The sequence below is a fragment of the Mus pahari genome, chromosome 15 (assembly GCF_900095145.1).
Source record: "Mus pahari chromosome 15, PAHARI_EIJ_v1.1, whole genome shotgun sequence".
Classification (NCBI taxonomy): Eukaryota; Metazoa; Chordata; class Mammalia; order Rodentia; family Muridae; genus Mus; species Mus pahari.
In genome coordinates this window covers 53,296,797-53,315,951 of record NC_034604.1, presented here as the reverse complement: position 1 = coordinate 53,315,951, position 19,155 = coordinate 53,296,797, and the positions used below count along the sequence as shown (strand labels likewise).

Below are 19,155 nucleotides of genomic sequence, written 5' to 3'. Positions count from 1 at the left end.
TGTAACCCAATCACAAAAGAACACACATGGTATGCACTCACTGATAAATGAATGTTAGCCTAAAGCTCAAAATAACCAAGATACAATTCACAAACTACATGAAGCTCAAGAAGAAGGAAGACCAAAGTGTGGATGCTTCAGTCCTTCTTAAAAGGGGGAACAAAATACTCATGAGAGCAAAAACGGAGACAAACTGTGGAACAGAGACTGAAGGAAAAGCCATCTAGAGGCTGTTCCACCTAGGGATCCTTTCCATATACAGTCACCAAACACAGACACTTTTGTGAATGCCAAGAAGTGCTTGCTGACAGAAGACTGATATAGCTGTCTCCTGAGAGACTCTGCCAGATCCTGACAAAGACATAGGTGGATGCTCTCAGCCAACCATTAAATGGATCACAGGGTCCCCAGTGGAGGAGTTAGAGAAAGGAGTAAAGGAGATGAAGGGGTTATAACCCCAAAGGAAGAAAAACAGTATTAACCAACTATAACTCCCAGGGTCTAAACCATCAACCAAGGAGTACACATGGAGGGACCTATGGTTCCATTTGCATATGTAGCAGAGAATGGCCTTGTCTGGCATCAGTGGGAGAAGTGGCCCTTGGTCTCATGAAGGCTCAATCAATGCCCCAGTGTAGGGGAATGTGCGATATGGGAGTTGGTAATGGGTAGGTGGGTGGGGGCACACCCTCAAAGAAGCAGGAGGAGGGGGGATGGGATAGAGGGTCTCTGGGTTGGAAATTGGGAAAGGGGATAACATTTGAATGTAAATAAAATATCCACTTTTAAAAAAGAAAAAAAATAAGAGTAGTAAGTTCTGTCCTTTGAAGGGCAAATAAACTGCAATTAACTTCTGAGCAAGCTGGAGACTCACAAATGCCAGCCTCTCTGACCTACAAATCTCTCAACTGTTTTGAATATATTTGGTACATTTCCCAATAGTGTCAGACTGGGAAATCAGTATGAAAGGTAAGGAAGCAATCATTCTGTGTTCTATGCCAGGAGCTGCATACATTCCCACAGGACAGACACATAGAGACATTAAGAAAACCAGGGAATAGTTTACATAGTAAAATCTCATTCCTATCGGAACTATGAGGTGGATTTGGGTTTGGTTTTCCTTAAGTCTACTGAATCAGGTTTTTATCTTTATGTGTTTTTCTATACTGTCTGGGAAATAAAAACGGTTAGTGAAATGTACTTGAAATATACCTCTGAGATAAAAGTCAAGACGATTTAAAATCATAAAGGTATGTTGTCTGTTGTCCTGATAGAGGAACGAGGATCTGCTACCTGGAGCCTGAAATGAAGGCCATAAGAGGAGCTTCATCCGTTCTTATGAGACCATCAAGCAAGAATTACTCATGCAGCCTTGGGAATAGGCTGAGGCTGAACGCAGGGACTCCAAAGCCTTGAAAAAGACCTCCATGTCTGCCTGAGCCATAGTCCTCCTAAATGTTACTAAACCATCCCACTAGTATGTGAATGAGTCCAGAGGTTGCATGGGATGTTCTCATACAAACCTTGGGACTCAATAAGACATCAGTGCATATCTGTCCAAGGGGACACCCAAGAGATGAACGTCAAACATCCAGGTGACCCAATACCATATCCTGCTTATAGGTCAACTCTGTATTCAATTTCACAAGATTTGTGACATTGTCAGCCCTCAACTTGGTCACTCTCCTGCTAGGTGATGAACTGGTGGGTCCTTTATATGACTGTCTTGGAGTGACTGACCTGATCTAGTCTATCATTCAGTAAGAATTATGTCCAATTGTTAATACCAGAGGAAGTATTGTTCACAGACATGTCAGTTCCACCCTGAACAGAATCAGATATGCAAGGGCAGTGGTGGAGACCTAAGATAAGATAATCTGGGCATAGTTTTTATGCAGGTGAACCTCAGCTCAACAAGATGAACTTTTATCTTTGACTCAAGAATTCTGCTTAGGGGAAGACAAGAATACCACCATACACACTAATTACATATAAGCTTTCACCAGGCTCACGTCCATTGGGCTCTATAAAGGGAAAGAGGATTGCTAACCTCAGCAGGAAAAGAAATCAAACATAGAAAAGAAATTTTAGCCCAGTTGGAAGCTATTTTGTTACCTAAGAGGGTGGAAATTATCCATTGCAAAGGGCATCAAAGTGGGGGGGTGGCATTTCCTTAAACCCAAAAGCAGTAGAGCAGCTGACCTGGCTGACTGGGAAGTGGCCCTAGATTCAGTAGAACCTCTTTAAGTCTTGGTAACCCTGCCAGGGCCCAGCTGAGCAGACTACCCAGAATACACTCAAGGTAAGAGTGGCTGGGAGAAAGAATTGGTCAAAAAGGATAATAAAGGATGAAGGGTGCTATTAGACAGCAGACCCATCTTATGAAATTATATTGGAGAGACTACCTCCCATCCTCCCCAAACATCTAGATTGTCCCCAGGCAGAAGGTTTAATTACACCTTTCTCAAGTCCTTGCATACTCTGAAGGAAGCTCACTGATTTGACTGGGAAAGGAATCCTTTCCCCTCTCACTTCCGAACCCTCCCACTAGTCCCAGCCAGGAGACTTGGTCTGGGTAAAGATCCCCAACCTAGTCTCAGGAATATGTCTAGAAAGGATCCTGCCTACTCATCCTCACCATTCCAACCACTGTCAAAGTAAGTGGTGTCATCCTTTTGAAAAAGGGACACTGAAGAAGACCGCAGATGGACTTGGACCTTGGACTCTTAAAGATAAAGACTGAGGAGTTTACTAACCTGGAATGATACACAATCCTCACCAGGTCCCAAACTAAACATGGGGATTTATAACAAAACAGAGATGAGAAACTATCTTTCAGGTGGCCCTCTGCTTGCTTTCTTCCTTCCTTTCTTTTTCTTTCTTTCTTTCTTTTTTTTTTTTCTCTTTTTGGTTTGTTGTTGTTGTTGTTGTTTTCAAGACAGGGTTTCTCTGTGTAGCCCTGGCTGTCCTGGAACTCATTCTGTAGACCAGGCTGGTCTCAAACTCAGAAATCCACCTGCCTCTGCCTCCCAAGTGCTGGGATTACAGGAATGCGCCACCACTGCACGGCAGCCCTCTGCTTTCTTACATCTCTTCCATGGGTAGAGCAATATTGGTCTAGGGAGAGATAGAGGTCAGTAAATCAGGTTGTGAAGAGTACTGGTTAGAAAATAGCATTCAGGGATTACTATTTTATACATGTACTGTTAACGGTGAGTTGTCAAGGACAGGATGCAAGCATCATATCTTCAAACGACCTGGCTAGATTAACTAGGTGTGCCTCCTTCTGGGCTATTTCTCAAATATATGTGCATAATGGAGAAGAGCAGAGAGGTCACACTGACCTAGACTCAGTGTTTACAAACTTTAAAGGGATTTCAGCTGAAATCCTAGTAGAAGCAGGGCTATTTGGTGCAACTGCCAAAGGCACCTCAGCCTTGATGGATGGGAACCAAAACTTTAGGGAACTCAGTTCCCAGATGGACTTTGACCTAGGCCATATGAAAACGTCTATCTCCAGGTCGGAGAGCCAAATTCGCCCCATGCAGAGGTGGTTCTATAGAGCTGAGGAAAATGGAACCCTTTATTTTTTTGTGTGAAAGAGGGAGGACTTTTAATGGCTTTAGGAGAAACTTTCTATACCAACCAACTAGGAGAAATTAGGAGAAACCTTGTATGATCAGAAAAACAAAACAAAACAAAACAAAAAAAAAACACAAAGAAAGGAAAACAAAGGAGGCATAGATCAGATAGTTGGTGTCTGTCTCTGTTAACCTTGTCCCCATGGATGAAGACATTACTGTCAGTCTTAGCCTGCCTGTTGATTCTTATCCTCATCAGGCTAATGGTAGAATCCTGCAGCTTCAACTACATGACCAGCTGTATCAAACAGCGACTAAAGTCAGTTTAGTCACTGGTCCTTAGGACCAACTATGGTCCCCTAGAACAAGTTAGTAATTTAACTCATGCCCATAGAATAAGTGGGGATTGTGACAAGGCAAGGGAGTGTAGAGGTTCCTTCATCTTGTATTTTTTGTTGAGGCCAATGCAGGTTTAACTAGAATTTGATCTTCTCGATGGAAAATCACCTGGAAAATTACCCAACTTTACTCTAGGAACCCAAGGTCAAGATGCCCCAGCTGAATAATCTTACCTTCTAGGGTTGTTGTTTGTTTATTTTAGATATTTTCTTTATTTGCATTTCAAGTGTTATCTCCTTTCCTGGTTTCCCCTCCGAAAACCCCCTATCAAGTGCCTGCTTATGCAAACCCTCCCTCCCATATAACCACATATCTTAGCTTCTGTTAAACTGCTTGCATGTGCAAACCTCCCCCTGTATGTAGCTTCTGTGTAAAATACAAGGCTGTGATTTTTGTCCTTGCTCTAAATGCTTAGGTCTACACTTAAGTGAAAAGATACCTGAGTTTAGTCGCACTTGGCTGGAATAAAACTTTCAATTAGCTATAAACGGCATCTGAGTGGTCATCTCGGGGGGGGGGGAGGTATTCCATAACAACATGGAACATCATTTACATATTTTTGAGGTAATTGCTTTTATAAGAAACAACTAATGTTTATAATGTTTACAAAAATTTCACTAAATAGCCATGGGAAGAGTTTCAAGATGTAAAGTAAAAATATAAAACTTTTCTAATGTCTTCAGTCACTGAAGAGTCTGGAGATCAAGTTGAAAGAGGGAATAACTTAGCTATTCTATCTTAGCACATGGGTTGAAGACAAGAGAAAGAAATGAGCTACAGGTGAGGGTTCCTGGTTTTGAAATATTTTCCCTCTGAAAGAAAAAGTTAGTAATATCAAAAGCCATCAATAAATAAAGAAAATACCAATATTATATCTATCTGTCTATCATCTATGTATCTATCAATTATTGATTTCTATCTATCAATCAATCAATCTATCATCTACCAATCTATCATCTATCTGTTTATATATGTGCACACAGAAGGAAGGAAGATACCAGATTCTTATGAAATTCTCCCTCTAAAAATTCAATTTCCATGCCATCATTATTGGTGTTGGAATTTACAGGTAAAATACCTTTTCTGAGTAAAGAATTCTCAGAAAAACTGACACACAAAAGAACTTCATTTACTTAAAATGTGATGTTGCAAATTGTTTAAGAAGAATATTCGTTGCTTCAAATACAGTTTGACTTTTTTTTTCACACAATTCAATCAAATAATAGTTTGTTAAATATATTATTTACATAAATTTAAGAAATATCCATTAGTATAATGATCTTAACAATATTAAATCTTCTGATCCCAAAACACAGATTGGATCCCCATTCATTTGGGTCTCTGTTAGTTTATTACTGTATTGCAGTGAGAATTTTGGTTTCTTAATTTAAAAACATTATGTGAATATGTCTTTGTTTTAATTCAAGGGGTGAGATAAGAGGCTGCCTCCCAGCAGGTGATTAGGATTTGCCTTGCGCAGTAGCAGGGCTCTAATCTTTTTCCAACTGCAGACAGTTTAATTCTGAGGATTCTGGAGAAGCAATAAAGAGTCCTGAGAGGGCCTATGGTGGCTGCCACTGGTTCTTTCTGTTGTGTTTGCTGGACTGCTGTTTGGAGATATTTTTACAAGGAAGACAGGACTTGCCCCATTGAACTCAATTCCCCTAGTAAACAGGAAGTAGTCTAAAGAGGTCTATGCCCTCTTTCCTCTCTAACTAACCTTCTTTCTCTCCTACCTTGTGTTGGGATGTTGGAAGGAATTAAGGTGAAAAAAGGGTTTGGAAGAGTGGTAAGAATAAGAACCCAATAAAATAGCTAAAAAAAGGAAGGAAGGGAGGGAGGGGGAGGGAGAAGAAGAGAGAGAGGGGAAGGGGCAAGGGAAGGGGAAGGGAGAGGGGGAGGGAGAGGGAGAGAGAGAGGGAGAGGGAGAGGGGGAGGGAGAGGGGGAAGGAGAGAGAGAAATCCATATACTTAGGAGGTCTGAAGCAGACGACCATATATCTTAGAAGAATAAAGCAATATCTTTGAAAAACTTATTTATAGTTGATAAGTAAACATTGCAGATTTTGTATCTTAGAAGCTCATGGGCATTTGACTCCATTGCAGAAGACAGCCACCCTCTGCTTTTAAGTCTTGCAGGAATTTGACTCTGAATCTTTTTTTCATGACTCTCAGCTTCTCTCTTCAGTGCTCTGTGTGGTGACTAATTGTGGTTGGCTGAATTATAGACTACATTAATCTTTACAACAAGTTCATTAAATACCCATGGGAATAATTTCAAAATGTGGAGTAAAACCATGAGACTTCCCCAGTGTCTTCAATTCCAGGAGATTCTTAAGAAATACATTGAGTGAGAGCACTCTCCTGCTGGTTGATGCTGTCCACTGTTTACACAGTGGTGGGATCAAAATGAGATGATAGCCCAGTGCACAGTAAGTAGAAAGAGCACATTCAAGGAAAGAATAAGGAGGGAAGACTGAGAGGAAGGAGAACCGATGGCATGTAACTAGCATCCCTGCACCTCTATCCTGCTTGGAGTTCTGGGGTCTTGACAGATAGCAGGGCAACTGAATGCTCCTATGCCACCTGAATTGTTTTAAACTGAAGAAAGGTGTGCTTTGGCTATACTGTTGGAAGATGAGTGAAATTCACTTAGAATGCATCCAGTCCTAAATCAAAAATATGACGTTTATATTTTGAATAACACAATGAATTTTATGTTTCTGATTAATTTTGCTTGTCTGTAAGGTAGAAATAGTGATGTCTACATTATATATGATGGGACTGGAGGGAGATAAGGTTATATAAATAAAAGTGTGAAGTAAAATGCACGAAATACTACTTGCTAAAATAATAATGTCAAATAACAAATAAATTTCTTTGGTTTTCCTGTGTGTTAAAATGACCTTTCATGAAATGAAAAATGGGAGAAAAGTTTGGACACCATGCTACTTTTTCAGAATTATTCCATATTAGTTAGGGACTAGGTGTGGAAAATATAAGCATTATTAATATCAAGAGAACAATGACAACTATATAAATAGTCCCAGAATAATGTAATACCTAACCAGAAAAAATATGTATATGTATGTATATGATTACTTCACAAAAATGTATATATATATATATATATACACATTATATATATATATATATATATATATATATATATATATATATATATATATATACTTTGCAAAAGCAACATAGCTTCTGAAAATACACATTATATTTTATTCATGAAATTCCTCCCTTAATGAAATATTTGCTCAGTAAATATTTTGGTGCAATAGAGTTTCCATTAAATTCAGGATTGTATATTGAACATATTAATTAGGGAAAGATAAGCATTTGAGGGGGAAATCAAAGAATTGGAGTCGTCTCTGCCTTTAGTCTTTAAGCTAAATGCTCACCAGAGTGTATAAAAGCTGCTGGGATTCCAATCAACTGCCTAGAAGAGAAATGCATTTCAAGCTGCTTTCAGCAGGCCAGGATCGCTAAGGAAGAAAGTTGAAAGCATCATGTGAGTACCATCACTCCAGCTCATGCGTCACACAGAAGGACACTGGTTCGCAGGCTTTGAATAACTGTCCAAATTGTAGAAAGCTTATATCAAGATATTCCTGTGTGTGAAATACAGAAATATAAGTAAAACACTGAATGGTAGAAAGAGTTGTGAGCATGCTTAAATAACATGGACAGTGTGAGGGAAGTGGAAGAGAAGAAAATAATGGACAGCACCCACCACTATTTTTAACCTTTTATTTTCCTTCTATTAGACTTTGCAGTAGAAATGGATACTGGAGCAAATTTGGTGAGTGGGAACAAATTTTAGGGTAGTTGTAGAAATGGAATACTTACTATGGAATGTTTTTAGGGGTGGGAACAAACCTGAAGTTGGGGGCAATTATTTTCATTTTTATATGAACTTTTGGCAATGAGTTAATTTTATTTATTTATTTATTTATTTTTATAACCCGGATTTCACTCCCACCCCCATTCACCCTCTGACTGTTCCACATCCCATTCCTTCTCCCCACCCCACTGTCTCCACATGGATGTCCCCACCCCCACCCCTCTTGACCTCTAAACTCCCTGGGGCCACCAGTCTTTTGAGGGTTAAGTGTATCATCTCTGGATGAACACAGATCCAGAAGTCCTCTGCTGTATGTGTGTTGGGGGCCTCATACCAGCTGGTGCATGCTGCCTGTTTGGAGTTGTAAGTCTTCACAGTTTTAGAGTTTTGACTTGGGAGTATTTTTACCAAATAATTTCTCAATAAATATTAGCTAATTTTTTAATGTGGCGAGTAGCATGAGGGTCTCATCTTTGTTCATGCTGATTTGTGTTTGTGTTTACATTGTAAGTCTTTTTCCATAGTAGGACAACTTCATATACAATTTTATCAGCTCAATTGCCTGTTGACTAAATTCTCTAACATGTGACAGTAGAATTCCAAAAACCTGTTTAAGTATTAATAATGTATCAACAAACTCAATCTGAACTTTTTGTCAACCTGCAGAACTAACATATTGAAAGAGTTTCATTGAGTATAAAACCAAGTATGGAATAGAATCCCACATGTGGCTCAGATGTCAGTGGCACTGCCGATCAGAATAGAAGAGGGAAATGGACAATTGGATATGAAATTGAAGTTGACACTAAAATGTCCTGGCAGGCACGGTGGTTTCTGGATTGATCCAGATGCAGCTTCATCACCATCTGTGGGAATGAATCATTGCTGGTGTCTCACATCATCCTCACCATCTGTCATGGCAAACTTGGCAGAACGGCTGGCATCTGAGTGGGGCTGTGGCTGAAAGAAGCTGGACCACATTGACTACAGAAGCCTGTTGATGTCCCCTGAAGGATACAGGGATTGATAGTCAGCACAGACACAATCCTCTAATACAGCATGCTAAATAAAAGTAATTAAGATGCTGAAAGGAAGATGACAGGGGAAAGTAGGCAAGCCAGCAGCAGTTAAAATCTCTTCCTTTATTATCCGTGAAGACAACCCCTTGTTGCCTTATCCTGTAACAATACCCCTCAACCCAGGGCACTTTCTAAAAATGAAACGCCTTTAGTAATTAAACACAAATTAGAAAGTAAGTGTGTATGTTTCTTGATTCCTAGCAGTAGATAAACCACTAGAGTAAAGCACACTAGATACCTATAGGGCTCGGGACCACAGGCAATTAACCAAAGCAAGAGAGAGTGGGAACACAGTGGGTAGCTTGGCCACCTGAGCAGAATGTGGAGAGAGCTTTGCTTTTGCATTCAAACAGTATCATCAGGGCCAACATGAAGCTACAGATATTCCACGGGCTACTGGAGACTTGCACTGCTATATTTATCTCCATGAACCAACTTGCTGTTAGGAGGGAGGGAAGGGAGAAGGCAAATCTCCAGATCTAGCTCTGCCTACAGTGTTCTCCCCAGGACAACATAATGAGTCCTAGCTGAATGAACTTCTGAACAATCAAGCTGATAGAAAGGCATGTCGTACACTGAGCTCTCTTCCTTGAAGGGAGTGTTCAGGGTTAATCAGTTGTTCCAGCCATGGTGCTGCTGGCTTTGGATTTCTTATGTTAAAAATGTTAGTTTTTTTTTGTCTATGTTTTTGATGAACATTTATTTACTTGCTTGGATCATGAGCACACAGTTGAATGTTTTATCCCTGTATTAGGATCTCAAACTATTAATTATTTATAATGGTCTCAACTCTTAGATCTTGAAACATTTTGTTAATGATAGTGTACTTATCTTGACTCTGTATGGGAATGACATATATAGCCATGGTCACATGCCAACCTTCACCAATGTGGAACACTTCTGTACCTAGCTAGAAAAGATGAAACAGAAGGATAGCTGCTGGCATCATGGATTTTGAAGATACTTTGCTGAAGTCTGAGTGTCTTGTCTACAGGTAGACAGCTAAAAGATTCCCTTTCCCTAGCAGATCTTGGTACAAAGGGTCCAACAAAATGGGAGAGGGTTGTAAAGGTAGTTTGTAGATGCAACAGGCTTAGATCTCCCCAGAAGAACATGTGGCAACAGAAACAAGTTCAAGAGTGGATCAAACACGTCTATGTTGACAGCTGACCTTGGCCCTTCATTGATTACTGTATCCTGCCCAATCCCCAAGAAGCCATGTTTGGCAGAGGCCCAGGGCAAGTGCTTCCTATTCAGATATTTTAGCTTAAACCTGAGTTGTATAGAGTCCCTTAATTGATGAAGGCCTCTGTTTCTTCATCTGTTGAACATATAAAATATTCTGAATTATCTTGAGAGCTATCTTGAGGATTGTACTTTAAAAAGAAATTAAAATGAAATGTGTTGCATGCTGTTGAGTGGGTGGCTAATTACTTACCTGTAGTTTTGCTGAAGGACAAGGGAACTTTTGGGGGGTGATATTTGTTAAAAATGTTCACATATATCCAAATAAGAGAATGTTGTGTTTGCATAATTGAGACTGCACATCTTTTACTTCTGACTGCATTCACATTGTATTTTCATTTAACCTTAATACACCGAGAAAACAGATACCATATTAACAGGGTAAACTCAATTTTACTAATATCAAGATCCTTAAAACTTCAAGGAATCCTGCATTACCTGAAAAAAAAAAACTTGTCAGAAACTCATGTTAAATTATAGAACATATTTTAGATACACCTACTAGAGAGTGCTGATTTGCAGCAGATGAGATCTCTGTAGCCTTTCATTTCTTCTATGCAGTTCCACCAATTAACAAAGCATCAACAAAGAACTATGAGCAGCTAAGATACGCTGAGAGTGGCAGAAATAGCCTTCACCAGGGAAGAGCACACCTATTGGTTATCCAACACCAAATGATCAGCCCTGAAAATGTATATACAACTGGCATCATAAGACAGGGAAGATTATATTTAGGAATATATAAATGTAAGACATATGAATTTCACAACAACTAGTAAGAAAGGGATCAAGGATTTGAAAGAAAGCAACAGGGGTTATAAAGGGGAAAGGGAAATGGAATTTTATTATAATCTCACAAATAAAAAAAACCAATAATAAAATTAAAACACTGCCTTGTCCCTTGGATAACTCTACAACTTAGAATATTTTAAATGAGGCATTTCAGGAAGCGTGAGAGGGTGGGTTGGGAAGCAAGATGCGCGGAGGGTATAGGGGACTTTCTGAATAGCATTTGAAATGTAAATGAAGTAAATATCTAATTAAAAACTGTTTTTGAACAAAAAAAAGATAAAAAATTAAATGAGGCATTTATGTTTACTATTCAGCAAAAACCTCTTGTATCACTCATTTATGTTAAAGAAAATGGTAGTCTCAAGTGAGTTGCTAAAAATCAACTAATTATGATCATTTGGTAATAATTATACAAAACAACTCACCGAACATTAACACATTTGCTTTTTAAGAAAATAAAATGTATAAAAGAGTTAAGTGTAATGTAAGAAAATAAACTATTAAAATAAATCTTTGTGAAAATCCGAGACAATGTGGAATAAAGGTCAATTTTAAATTGCTGTCCCTGTCAATATTTTAAAAATGAGAATGTCATTAATTCTTCCCTTTCTAGGGAACTGAGAATTACTTAGATTATATGTTTAGGGAAGGAGATTTCCATCCTGCTTTTCTCAATAGTAACTAATGTTATTTTGAACCCTGAAAATATTTTCAGTAAAAGATGTTTTTACCTGGTTAAGACCCACCGTTGTTTTGTGGCCTTGTGGAAGTCTGTTCCAAATAGCGACAACAATTTGTGAGATGTGTGCTCAAAATAATTCTGGTGAGAAAACTAAAGTCAATTTCTTTACTTTGTTCATACAGGGTAAACTGTAAAAGATGCATCTTTTCTTCCTTAGAACCTAAAGACAGGCGTGCAGACAGGTGTCAGCCAAAACAGTGACCTGGGGGGTACCCAGGTCTGAGTGGAATGCAAGAAAACAAGACCATTGCAGAGATCTAAGCATTTTCCTTTGATTTTTTGTGTAAATGTTACTTGTTTGCAAGAAGATTTTTAAAAATAAATCTCATGAGGCTTCCTTATGTACTTTTGTGCATTCTCCCTTACGTTTCTTAAATATGATTGTGTTCCTCTACAAATTCTGTTTAAAGGAAAACGGAGAAATTAGATATTTCCCCAGGTGTTTTCCCATAATTATAAAATTAATTTTATTTATAATTTCCCCCAGGGTTATTATATTTTTATGCACTTCCCAAGGCAGATTCTGAACTAGTCTTTTGTGGTTAGAGGAACTCTAGTCTTCAGAGACTGGGAAGAGAGTCCCTTTTCAAATGGTGGATTACTGAATGAAGAATTTACTCTTGTGAACCAATTATGAAGACAGGAGTAAGGCAGAACACAATACATTTCTCATGATCCTGTGGTATTTTTTTCCTACGTAGAGAAGCCAGCATGTTTTGGTGAACATGACCCTAAAACTTACATCAAATGAGACGGAAATTAAACAACAGAGCTTTATCAATGTTTTTGAAAAAGAATACGGTTATACCTGTGTTTTATTATAAATAAACAGGTTCTGTCATATTTTATCTTCTTGCCAGCAAATGAAGGACATTGTTTCATAAAGCTTCTAAAATGTACATGAATATTTCATTAAATCATATTTCCTTGAGAAAATAAAGTTCCTTCGCATTTATAGCAGACAATTGTGAGGAGTTTGTAATTGTAAGACCAGGGTAGCCAGTACCGCTTGCTTGTAGAACAGGACTCCTCAGTTTTTAAAATTTTTTTTTCTTAAAAAATAAACATACAATCATAGGTGTTCATTTACTTTAAAAATTCTAACGATGAAGAAAATTATTGTCTATATATATTTAAGTCCTCGTATAAATTACAAAACTCAAGTTTCTGTCACAGAGTCCCTTCCCCATGGGAAGCATAAAGCACTTTTGTGGTACCTTTCACTGGTAAATATTTATATCACATTGAAGTTGACAAACAAAAGAAAAGTCAATATTGCATCTTTAAGCCCTAAGAGAACATTCTTCTAAGCTGTCTCTTGTGATGAATGAGCTTCCAAAGTCATTTGATTGCCATGATTTAACTCAATCTCAAATAAAGTTATATAAAAGTAAGACATGTACTGACTTCAGTAGAACTCTGACTGTGAAATACCAGTGAACTGCAGACTCTTCTTGCTTGAGGTCAACAAACACCCTTTGGAAGACAACCAAGAATACTTTAAGAACAGGACAACAAAATAAAATTATAACAACAACATCATCATCATCATCAACAACAACAACAACAACAATAATAATAAAATAACAATAATAAAATAAAAATAACAACAGCCAACACTGAGGTAAACTCCCCTTTCCAAAGGCAGTATGTATTGCCTGGATTGTCAGGAGAGAGTTCGGTTATCCCTGACACCCAAATGTTTTTCTAACCAGAGTTCAGCCAGTTGCATGGTTGAGGCAAAAGTACTTGCTTTGGATCCTAAGCACATCTTATACTGCTTAGGGTCCAAGTTAGGATCACAATGAACAGGATGGAAAATATGCACCACTCCCACTTCTTGACTTCTGAAGGGCCGTAAGCCAGATAGGATGACTTTATTATAGAGATCTACATCTTCCAGTCCCCAGCCTTGTATTGAGGTATCAAATCCACCTGCACCCAGTAGATCGCTTTTGTAAATGCATGTGATTCCGTAGCCGTAGTCTCTCCAAAACCCAGTTTCCTTTGAAAATACAAAGTCACCCTCTGTGGGAGGATTTCCCATATGGGTGACCTTTGGGTCATACTGGCTAAAGATGATGGGGTAATATACCTGTTGTCCCTGAACTGTATTGTCTCGACAGCGTTGGAGGAAGTCTTCTCTGAAAATCAAATCAACATCACAAAATAGCAGCAGTGTGTCATTGTCAAACTGGGAAGAAGCCATTTCGAGACCAAGACCTCTGGAAAACTCTCCCTTCATGGGAATGAGCATCATTTCTGCACTGGGGTACCTGCTCTGATATTCTTGTATCAGCTCAATGTGCTTGATGGACTCTTGTCCAGCATCCCTGCTGAAAAGGATGATGACAAGCTTGACATTTTGCTTTGGGATAAGACACGTACTTTCAAAATTTTCCATGAATCTCAAGAAAATGTCATACCTTCCAACGAGTGGCACAAGAATGTGTACTTTCTTTTCATTGTGCCCTCCTATGTCTTTGGCCTCTTGAGGAGAAGAGAGAATTTTTAGAGAATTGGATATAAAAGAGAATGACTGTGTACCACTGTTGATACTCTCCACCAGACTGTTGACATCGAGTTCTTCCACTTCTCTAAAGAAAGGCTTGCTAAAAGGCTGCTGAAGATAGGCATGGCGCCTCACAGGCACAGTCAGTTTCCTTCCTTTGTGCCTTTTGTACAGGAGTAGCAGATCCAATATGTACTCCACCCCGTGCATGGGATCAACCCTGCGGTAGCCATACTGGATTTCCTTGAAGTCGATGAGCCGGCCCCTACTCTTGGCATTCTCATTGATCATCTCCATCACCTGCAGGACAGTGTCATCCAGAGCTGACCTTAGGATGCTGTTGATGCTCTGTCGAGGAGGCTGGTTCTCTGCAGCTGAGTAAAGCAGCTTCCCTGTCAGGAACTCCCACTCCATGACTTCATTTCTCTCCCGAGGCTGGAAGTGGTTGAAGGACGGCGTCATTCCCAGCTGTTGGTCCTCTTTGCTCACTTCACTGTTGCTGAGCTTGCTCATGAGAGCGCTCTCCCTGTGGAGCTGGATGGTGCGGTAGCGGAGCTCAGAGATCTTGCGACTGAGCATGTAGTTATGAAGTCTGTACTGGTACGCGGGCCTTTTGTTCGGATGGAGCGTGATGGCTGCGTGGATTTTGCTGTTGTGAAGGTCTTGGATGTAACCCTTGCGATTGTGTTCGTAGTTTTCATGGAACAGCTGCTGCATCTGAAAAGTGAATGGCAGCCAGAATGTGAGATGGGAATGAGAAGGAGCATGAAAGCACTTAAATGAAAATAGTTAATAAATATGAACTTATGTGGCACTTCGTTATTAATATGCTTTGTAAATTTATATTTATATGAGATCACAAGTCTTATTTCTAAAACCAACACATAAAATTGTACTTATCATGTACAGTATGAGCTTCTGAAGTGAGTGAAGTTAATAGACTAAATCTAGCTCATTAGCATATTTGCTACATCATAGTTACCCTTTGCTGAAGTCCATCCTTCAAGCACACACAGTATTATCGACCACAGCGTCTGCCTTGTATAATAGAGCCCTTGATCTTATTTCTAGTGTGTCAGGGAAACATTTGTCTCAACCCTCCTAGAAACAACCATTTTACCTTCTGTTTCTAATTAGATCAATATTTTTATTTCCACTTAGACTCAGATAACAAATGTTAAGAACATAGGAGAGAATATTGTAAACCAATGTTTTATGTATTTTCAAGATTTTACATTTTTATTTCTCCTGAAAAGAGCCCCAAATCGTTCAAATATTTCCAGAACCTCCTACTAGTCTATTTAGAATAATGAGGCATAGAGGACATGGCATGGGTATCTCTAAGAGGATATTCATTGCAGAGTGAAACAAAAGGCCTGATACCCAGCATTACAGGAATAGATTCTTGGTCAGGTGAGCACTGAATGTTGGTTAGTGTCCTGGTACGCTAGTTCCACAGAAGAAATTCTTGATAAGATGCTCATGTCAAGTTTTATCCGCTTAGACATGCTTGACACTTACAAACCAGAAAAGCATTTAGCTCATCTATTTAAAAATAAAAAAAGAAAGAAAGACAGATAGACAGACAGACAGACAGACAGAAAGAAAGAAAGAAAGAAAGAAAGAAAGAAAGAAAGAAAGAAAGAAAATACAGAAAAAATAAAGCCCAAAACAACAACAACAACAAAAACAACAACAACAACGAAAAACCTCACTAAACCAGGAGCATAAATGAAAAACACATTTTAAAATCCACATTTAAACTTCCAGCTCACACTTCTTCCTTGGACATGAAATCCAAAACTTTCTACCACACTCTTCAAGATATGAACTGAGAAGAGGAGGAAGAAGAGGGGGGGAAGAAGAGAAAGAGAAGGAAGCCAAGGAGGACTTCAAGAAGTGTCAATGTGCATGAGATGTTTGTCAATAAACTAATGAATAAGAAGAAAGGAATACTATGATGCAAACTTAAGAATATAATATTAACACTTATACACAAGCCTAATATAAACAACACAGCTTTCAGAAATAACCTTAAAGAACCAAGCAATAAGCTCACTAGGGAGGTCATCATTATATAGCTCATAGGGTTCATAGATGGGTGAGGTTGAATATTGCCTTTCTCCTGTAATAACACATACAGTACCTTCCAGCACTGTGAATGCTAGCAAATAGGAACTAATTTTCCTGTTGAGTAAAAGTCATATTTCTCCATCTTACAGTCATGTTGTGGAGGGGTAACCACAGTGTTTGGGAGTTCTATGGGACATCTGTCAATGACTCAAGAAGAGGTAAGACATTCCTGTACTGGGGTTTTATTTGGTAGCCTATGGTGTCCAGTTGGGAGTAGGAAAAATCCTTAAAAGTAGCTCATTTTTATAAACTTCAGGTAATATAGAAATTATGACAGTATCTTCAATACATTTTTACAAGGAGCATATAGCTTTTTGTTCAATTTTTTCTTTCACATTTAGAGAGGACCAATCTATAAAGAAAGGATAGTTAAGCTAAGAGCTAGACTTTGAAACCAGTTGGAATTAAGTGTGCATACATATTTGAACACTGGGCTCTATTATCTGTAGGGAATTTCATAATCAGTATATTTAATCCTTTGTCTTCCCTGTACAATGGGAAAATGTCAACCACCTCAATGCTTACTGAAATTGTATAAAATAAAATAAAATCATGCATGGCTTTTTAGCATTCTAGTCTATCTAAGTAGATAGCTCTCAGCCAAAAATAATCCTATGGAAATAACTATACAAGGATATGGCAACCTTACTTTAAAATTTTTTTTATTAGGAGTCTTCAGAGAATGTGGCTGGCACCTTCAAGTAATGCATCTTTATTTTCATGGTTATCAAGGCACATTTTAAAATTTGGCTACATACATTCAATGCTTCAGTGAACTTAATGTACTATTTGGCATATTTAACTACAAAAATATAACATTGTGAAGATTTCACCAAATTAAAGTTTATTGGGATTATGTTGTTTAATTAAGTACCCATTAAGAATAACAAGAGTTAAAAAACTAAATGGAGCAAATCATATTACATATGGAGTACACTAAAACTTTAGGAAAAGAATATGAAGTTTATATAGAAAATTATAGGGGCATGGTTAAAATGATTTATATCTTATAATTGAATTTGTTTGTTGTTTTTTTAGGACAGAACCATGTCATGACGACAGAATCACAGCAGTAATAACACCAATGACTTCAGCCATCCACAATGTCAACATCTGAGAAGAGATGAAACAAACCTATTATGAAAACATAATATGTCCAAAGAGGGTTTTATATGAATTTATTTTTACACTTTACTAAATCAAGTTCCCTTTGCCTTTGCATTAATTATTAATGGAAATACAGTATTTAGAATCTAATAAATGACTCGAGATACGCAAAAGAAAAAGTTTAAAATCTTTTAGATATGGAGGAAAATGTTGGGTATTTATATAGACAAAAGTTCATTATAAAAATCATGGAGAGCTGACTCAATGGATTTCATAATGACTATAGAACTGTGTCCGTTTACTAAATACCATTAAACCATACAACTGCACAAAAGAAGAATGTCATGAGATGTAAGCCATTTAAAAATAATAATATTGAAAATATAATACGCCCAACTCGTAAATTGGAATGATATTGGTCACTAGGAAAATGCTGGGATTTCCAAGGGATGCTGAGGATGAGAAGACACATCTAAAAGCAACTGGTCACAGAAGGAGAAGCAGGGCAGAGCCTGTGGTGAAAGCCCTCACAGACAGCAGAGTTCACAGAGCACTAGGAAAAGGAATTGTCTCAAAAAGTTGAACATAAAACTGTCAGTTTATACCTTGGGTGCAGACATTCACATGAAAAACTCAGGTAGAATAAACTGCTGGATTCAACATTTGTTTCAGAGAAGTAGAAAATACAGAGCTAAGCGAGGTATGAAACTGGTTCTTCCCCATGGAACAGATTCAATATTAGGCTGCAAGAAAAAGAAATCAATGTCTCATCTTTGTTGAAATTAGCAAGTATAGAACTGTTGCGAACACACTTCCAAGATGAATCTAAAGGTGATTGTCTTGCTGTGGTAAAAGTAGTTCTTTTTGAGATGAGTCATTTTTCTAAGAAAGAAAAATAGTGGAACAAATGCAAAGTCCAAGTTAAAAAGAAACAAAATGAAGAATTACCATTTCCCTCAACCCCCATAAGAAAAGAAAAATAAGCTATGGCACCAATGAAAACATTTGGCGAACAAAACAGATGCATGAGATGGTAGGGTTGTAATGGCAAGAAGAACAAAACAGAGACATGAGATGGTAGGGATGTAATGGCAAGAAGAGCCTGTAGATTTAAACGTAAGAAAAGTGAACTGTCAGAGTCCAGGAAACAAAATGAGAAGTCAAGAAATGTGGTAGATCCTGTAAAATGACTGAAAAAAAAATGTAAGATAGCAGCAGACACATTAAAAAGACAATCCAAGGAAATATTTTGGAAATGGTGGTGGTGGTGGTGGCGGTGATGGTGGTGGTGGTGGTGATGGTGGTGGTAGTGATGGTGGTGGTGGTGGTGATGGTGGTGGTGGTGGTGGTGGTGGTGGTGATGGTGATGGTCATGGTGGTGTTGGTGATGGTGATGGTGGTGGTGGTGGTGGTGGTGATGGTGGTGGTGATGGTGATGATGGTGGTGGTAGTGATGGTGATGTTGGGGAGGAGAGGGATGATTCAGCTGGTTGAGGTGCTTGCTGCCAACCATGGTGTCCTAGGGTTGATCTCCAGAACCAACAGGATAAAAGGAGGGAATAGACTATATCAAGTAGCCCATTATCCTTTGATATCCACATATGTGAGCACGAACACACACACACACACACACACACACACACACACACAGACAGACAGAGACAGAGGGACAGAGAGAGAGAGAGAGAGAGAGAGAGAGAGAGAGAGAG

General features: G+C 38.5%; 1 protein-coding gene across 1 annotated transcript in view; it reads right to left on the bottom strand.

Annotated features, from left to right (window-relative positions):
• Positions 1 to 12,454: 12,454 nt before the first annotated feature.
• The window catches only part of Chsy3 (chondroitin sulfate synthase 3), a 233,741-nt gene continuing 227,040 nt past the window's right edge, over positions 12,455 to 19,155 (bottom strand). Inside the window, exon 3 of the mRNA XM_021214536.1 lies at positions 12,455 to 14,923. Within this exon, the coding sequence (XP_021070195.1) occupies positions 13,361 to 14,923 (1,563 nt within the window). The 3' untranslated portion in view covers positions 12,455 to 13,360. The remainder of the gene's footprint in view (positions 14,924 to 19,155) is intronic.